General features: G+C 32.3%; 1 protein-coding gene across 1 annotated transcript; it reads right to left on the bottom strand.

The window, feature by feature from the left end:
- Positions 1 to 1,862: 1,862 nt before the first annotated feature.
- LOC134726281 (perlucin-like protein) lies at positions 1,863 to 6,128 on the bottom strand. The gene is made up of 5 exons (XM_063590682.1): positions 6,077 to 6,128; positions 4,022 to 4,110; positions 3,046 to 3,151; positions 2,593 to 2,821; positions 1,863 to 1,893 (listed from the first exon to the last, which is right to left on the bottom strand). The coding sequence occupies exons 1-5, from the start codon at positions 6,126 to 6,128 to the stop codon at positions 1,863 to 1,865; spliced, it is 507 nt and encodes a 168-aa protein (XP_063446752.1).
- Positions 6,129 to 6,623: the final 495 nt, after the last annotated feature.

The raw sequence follows: 6,623 nt of genomic DNA, 5'->3' as shown, positions 1-6,623 counted from the left end.
TGTGTATTTTTGCATGATCCGTAAATTATATTTATGTCTTCTATTCCAAACCAAAAACGTAAGTAATAAAATTGAGAATGGAAATGGGGAATGTGTCAAAGAGACAACAACCCGACCAAAATAAAAAAACACAACAGCAGAAGGTCACCAACAGGTCTTCAATGTAGCGAGAAATTCCCGCACCCGGAGGCGTCCTTCAGCTGGCCCCTAAACAAATATATACTAGTTCAGTGATAATGAACGCCATACTAATTTCCAAATTGTACACAAGAAACTAAAATTTAAATAATACAAGACTAATAAAGGCCAGAGGCTCCTGACTTGGGACAGGCGCAAAAATGCGGCGGGGTTAAACATGTTTGTGAGATCTCAACCCTCCCCCTATACCTCTAACCAGTGTAGAAAAGTAAAAGCATAACAATACGCACATTAAAATTCAGTTCAAGAGAAGTCCGAGTCTGATGTCAGAAGATGTAACCAAAGAAAATAAACAAAATGACAATAATACATAAATAACAACAGACTACTAGCAGTTAACTGACATGCCAGCTCCAGACTTCAATTAAACTGACTGAAAGATTATGATTTCATCATATGAACATCAGGCACAATCCTTCCCGTAAGGGGTTTAGTATCATACCATCATAATATATATGAGAAGAACATAACCCGTGTCATGCCAACAACTGTTTTTAGAATAAATGTGTTTAGTTCCGACGCAAAGACCTTATCAATGACTCAATATTAACGCCAAAATATGCAATCTTTAATGACTTGACAACAGTATCGTAATTATATCCCTTCTTAATAAATCTATTCAAAGGTTTTGTAAGTTTATGAGGTGAATACTGACACCTTTGTGCTTTATAAAGAATATTTCCATAAAAAATTGGATGTGAAATACCTGAATGTATAAAAAGTCTGCATGTTGAGCTATATTTACGAATGATGTCTTTATACCGATGATAAAATTTAGTAAATGTTTTGACTAGTTTGTGATATCGAAAACCCTGGTGTAATAATTTTTCAGTAATACATAAATTTCTCTCGTTAAAATCTAAAACATTGTTACATACACGAGCGAATCGTACAAGTTGAGATATATAAACACCGTAAGATGGTGACAAGGGAACGTCACCATCTAAAAACGGATAATTAACGATAGGAAATGAAAAATCATCCCTTTTATCATAAATTTTAGTATTCAGCTTTCCGTTAGTGATATAGATATCAAGATCGAGGAAAGGGCAGTGGTCATTGTTAGTATTAGCTTTATTTAAAGTAAGTTCACCAGGATAAATTTCATTAATATACATACTGAAGTCGTCATTATTGATAGCCAAAATATCATCCAAATATCTAAAAGTATTATTAAATTTGTTTATCAGATGTTGTTTTGATGGGTCTTTGCTTATTTTTGTCATAAATTGTAACTCGTAACAATACAAAAAGAGGTCCGCAATAAGTGGTGCACAGTTAGTCCCCATTGGAGTTCCGATAATCTGACGATATACGGAATCCCCAAAGCGAACAAAAATGTTATCTAGTAAAAATTCCAGGGCATATATAGTATCAAAGCATGTCCAAGTTTACATTACTGTCTAGATCCTTACAATACACGATATTCAGCTACGGCTTTGACATATTGAACTGCTAAGTTTAGGGATAAAAGATATTTTCTCATAATATTTTTCTTTAATAATCAGTTTGCCTTTGTATTTAAATATCTAAGGGAACTCAATAGTATTTGTGTTCTTACGACAACCCATGTTATCAAATAAAAACAACAATAAAGTTGGTGTGTATATATGTAATAAATAAACTGACATGTAAAATGTAAAACAAAGTCGTGACAATTTCGGCTATCCCAGAAGGTTCCCAATATCTGCTGCCCTAAAAAAACATAAAGAAAAACATGAAAAAAATAATCAGTTGTATATATTAGGTAACGTTTATTTCAATGTGTTATTTTTGTGTGACAAAAATAGCTGTTGACACATTAACAATGATGCGATGAACGAAGTAAGATGCTTGCAATTCATAGTTGCCTTTTTGTTTTTATATTGTATTCATTTCAATTAACATGTTTAACAGGTCGTCAGTTTTTACGTTTAAATTGTTTTAAATTTGCCATTTCAGTCATTTTCGTGCCTTGTTAAACTACAAGGGTTTTTTTCATTGTTGCAGGCCTAACAATGACTTATAGATGCTAATTTATAACGTTTCTTGTAAAAACCTGTCTCATTGGCATTTTTTAAAATTTCTACGAGTTTCTACAAATTATAATCTATTGTTTAACATATTACGGACGCGTTAATATGTGTAGACACCAAATATCAACCGACGGATCAAGTCAAGAATTATGTACATACAAATGCATTCGGAACAAAATGTTCGGAGAGATAGAAAGAACTATACTTCTAGACGGAGAGGACTTTTTGAAATTTTGAAAACATTGAATATGTGCTGATTACTCGATAGTCAATTTAAAAAAACAACAGAGAGAAAAAACACCAACATGTTTTTGCAGTGATAAAAAGGTCATTGTCAAATGTATTGCGTTTAAATTGACTTGTTTACTATAATACTTACACCATTTCACAAATGTAGGTAGTTGGTACTGTACAAGGACCATCTGTCCAAGAATAATTGAAGCCTATAACTGGATCAACTCTCATAGCTACACAGTTCTCGTTTCCCCCTCTGTTGTTTGGCTGGGTAGGTCCCCAGTTAAAGTAAGTTGCCTGCTTGCCGTTAGCTACCCAGTGAAATGTCCCTTCAGTTACAAGGTCATTTAATCCTATGTACATTCCAATGGAATCTGTGAAAACAAACAAAATGGTTTTGGACACCAATCAAACATAGGTTGATGCTTTAAAACAAAACCTGTGAATTTTGTTTTTATTATGCATGTAATTAAAAAAAACCAGCCAAGTTTGACCTTAAAAATAGTTGCTATATATATATATTCAGGTTAAGCAAGATAGAGATCAAAAGTTGCGTTCATTATCCATTAAAAAAAATCGAATATCTACGCATTCTTACTTATTTTGATCATTAAATCTGTAAGAAACTGTTGTGTTTTTGCATCATCAACGGTAGCTAATGATGCCGATCTACCATACTGGCGCCCGATCACTTCACATAGTTTCTGGAAAAAAAGATAGAAAAGTATTACTTTCAAATTTAAAAACAAACATTTATTCATCATGGGGATATGATAGTATATCATTATATCAAATGAGAATTTGAACATATGTTCAGTTATTTCTCTCCCTTAAAAACCAGCATAATTCCGACATGTTTAAAAGAGGGACGAAAGATACCAAAGGGACAGTCAAACTCATAAATCTAAAACAAACTGACAACGCCATGGCTAAAAATGAAATAGACAAGACAAACAATATTACACATAAACGTTTAAAACTAACGGCCATTACCATAATATAAATTTGAAAACAAATATGCTACATTTAGAAAATATACTTCCTCTACTAATATTATTTTGATGATCTTATTCTAAAACTGTATGCTGTTACTTATTAATAAGCTTTCTATTAATAAATTGATTTCTTTTATATCATATACAAGATCACGTGATGTGAAATGAGATGCAACCGAAGTTTAAATCGAAGGAAAATCAATTCGGAAAGTCCATAATCACATGGCAAAATCAAATAACAAAACGCATCAAAAACGAATGGACAAGTACTGTGATATTCCTGACTTGGTACAGGCTTTTTCAAATGTAGAAAATGGTGGATTAAACCTGGTTCTATAGCGCTAACCCTCTCACTTTAATGACAGTCTCATCAAGTAATCGACTTCTGTTGTGCAAACATTATCCGTCATTTGAATGCACACTCATTCAGAATCAAGAATAAGACATACTCAATACAGTGTTCAATACACGAGGAGTTATTCTTAAAGAAAGTAAAACAACCGTTTTTATCATAAGAACACACAAGTTTATAATCAATTACTTTCGAAACTCTCCCTATGCCCATATATTTGTACTCACCAGTGAATCGGCAAATGTCTCGTTGTCACGGCTTAGAAAGAAACACTTGTCTTTATAATGAGTCCAACTATTAGGACATGCACAAAATACTAAAATAAAAATTATAAAAATAAAAAATAATACGCATGTATCCTTTTATATAGTATATACATGTTGAGTACTGTCTAATATTTGCAAACAAATGTTATCAAGAGAGTTGTCACGTTGAAGGAAGGCAGTTAAAATCAAAAGTCAATGAAAAATAATGTATAGTACAATTTGAGTGATTGAATCTATTCGGCGCTCAGTGTATTTGCAAAACAATGAACCCTTGTTTCAAAGAGATTTCAATATTTGATAATCAGAACAACCTATAAATAAAGGCAACAGTTGTATACCACTGTTCAAAACTTATAAAACAAAATCGGGGTAACGCACTAAAACCGAGGGAAACGCATTAAATATAAGAGGAGAACAACGACACAACACTAAAATGGAACACACACAGAAACAGATCAAGCATCAGACAAAATCCCACGAGATTAACAAATATAACACCTAAATCAAATACATAAACTTGGGATAGACAAGTACAGTTACACGTCTTATCACAATGTGAATTTACACTAAAAAATAAGAGAAAACAAACGACGCAATGTTAAAATGTAACACACACAGAAACTAACAATGATATATTAATGGTCATATTCCTGACTAAATGGTAGGTTGAACCTGGTTTTGTGGCATGCCAAACCTTGCACTTTAATGGCAATGTTAAATATAACATTGAAATGAGACATAGTATTAAAGTACTACAATACAAATAAAAAGGGGAACGTATTAGACAAAGAAACACACGATTAATAGATAACATAAAGCATCATGTTTACAATTCAATACGCCAAAAACGTGCCTCGTCCACACAAGACTCACCAGTGACGCCCAGATACAAAGGATCGAAAGTGAAAAAAGTACAAAGTTGTACAGCACTGAAGATCAAAAATTGAAAAAGGTTGTGTCAAATACGGCTATGTTTTTTGCTGGGGATAAGAACATCCTTATTATTTAAAATAAACGAGGTGTTCTTTCTTCAACTAAATTATATTCTAATTATATAATCACGTGATTAATATTGCTTTTCGGCCAGGTCCAATATTTTCAATACGGACTGACAATGAATCCTAAATTACATGTAAACATATATTGCGCATGTAATTCAGGAATCTTTGCCAGTCCGTATTGAAAATATTGGCCCTATATTCACATTTGATGTATGTAATACAGCATTAAGAACAAGTCTGTATTGAAAAAAATTGGATTATTTAATAAAAGTTATATGAACTGGGTGTTTCTGTATCGGCACTGTTATACCCTACGGGTCTCGAGGACAATACTGCAAACATTTAATCTATACTAGTGCCAATACAGAAACATCCAGTTAATACCACTAAATTATGCATGTTATGATCATTCATTTTTGCTTTTAGGGTGTTAAAACTTTGACAGTTTGTATGCACATATGAAGCCTATAATAACTAAAACAAACAACGCCTTTTCACAGTAAACTTACAGTAATTATTTCATATCGGTTAAGAATAAGCTTATCTTATAGGATAAAAAGGGGACACATGACATTCTTTATTCTTCAGGAATAAATTCCTTTGGTAGGTAACAGAACAAAACGGACCGGAAAACCGGTCCATATATCACGATAATGACCAGTTTTTCAATAACTATTATGTAAATACATGTTTTATTTTGCTTCAAACATTGATAAAAAAAATAAACTCATCACAGTAGAAGGCGATTAACTTTCAAAGCCAAAAACGCGTACAATAGAGTGATCAGGTAAATAAAAGAAAAACTTTGAAAAATCTTGTTTTCATGATCCTAACAAAAATTGTAATTATAAGTACTGAATGCTTCTTTTAGTGATTTTATAGGGTTGTAAAAGCGTTGAACGTGAATATATTTTTAAAATATAGCGCTTCATACTTAATGTACTTCAGTTAACGCTTTTACACCCTAAAATATTTACACAAAGAAGTTTTAAATCTTAAAACAAGTGTGACTTACCAACCGTGGCAACAATTGCCAGAACACAAAGTTTCATCAAAACAAGAGACATTTTGATATATCAAGCAGGAGTTTAGCTACTGCATGTTGCATTTCTGGAGGCGATATTTATATTCGTTTATTATCTCATGTCTGATAAGTTCGTGATGTCAAAAAATTACAGCTAAACTGAAATGTGGGTGCAAAATTCGGACAAGAAACAATGTCAGGGTTTCCTAAATTATTAATGATGCATATAGAACTTGTAAGACTGGTATTTATACAGACCATTTTGATAAAAAGTTGAAATTTCAGAACAAGAGTATTTGGAATATAATTTGGCACATTTATCAGGATAAGGATAGAAGCCATAGTTCGAGATGTCCTGTGTGAATTATTGAAATGTGAATAAGAATATTTATCAGTACATGTTTAACATGTTTAACATGTTTAACCCCGCCTCATTATTTATGTATGTGCCTGTCCCAAATCAGGAACCTGTAATTCAGTGGTTGTCGTTTGGGTATGTGTTACATATTTGTTTTTCGTTCATATTTTTTTTACATAA

Source organism: Mytilus trossulus, chromosome 7 (assembly GCF_036588685.1).
Source record: "Mytilus trossulus isolate FHL-02 chromosome 7, PNRI_Mtr1.1.1.hap1, whole genome shotgun sequence".
In the NCBI taxonomy this organism is placed as follows: domain Eukaryota; kingdom Metazoa; phylum Mollusca; class Bivalvia; order Mytilida; family Mytilidae; genus Mytilus; species Mytilus trossulus.
Note: the sequence above shows the minus strand (reverse complement) of the source record. Positions and strands in the feature narration are given on the sequence as shown.

Coding starts and splice junctions, on each gene's coding strand:
- LOC134726281 (XM_063590682.1), bottom strand. CDS start 6,128: ATGTCTCTTGTTTTGATGAAACTTTGTGTTCTGGCAATTGTTGCCACG. Junction 2,822..3,045: donor AGATTTAATGATCAAAATAA/GTAAGAATGCGT, acceptor TTGTTTTCACAG/ATTCCATTGGAATGTACATA. Junction 1,894..2,592: donor ACCTACATTTGTGAAATGGT/GTAAGTATTATA, acceptor ATGTTTTTTTAG/GGCAGCAGATATTGGGAACC.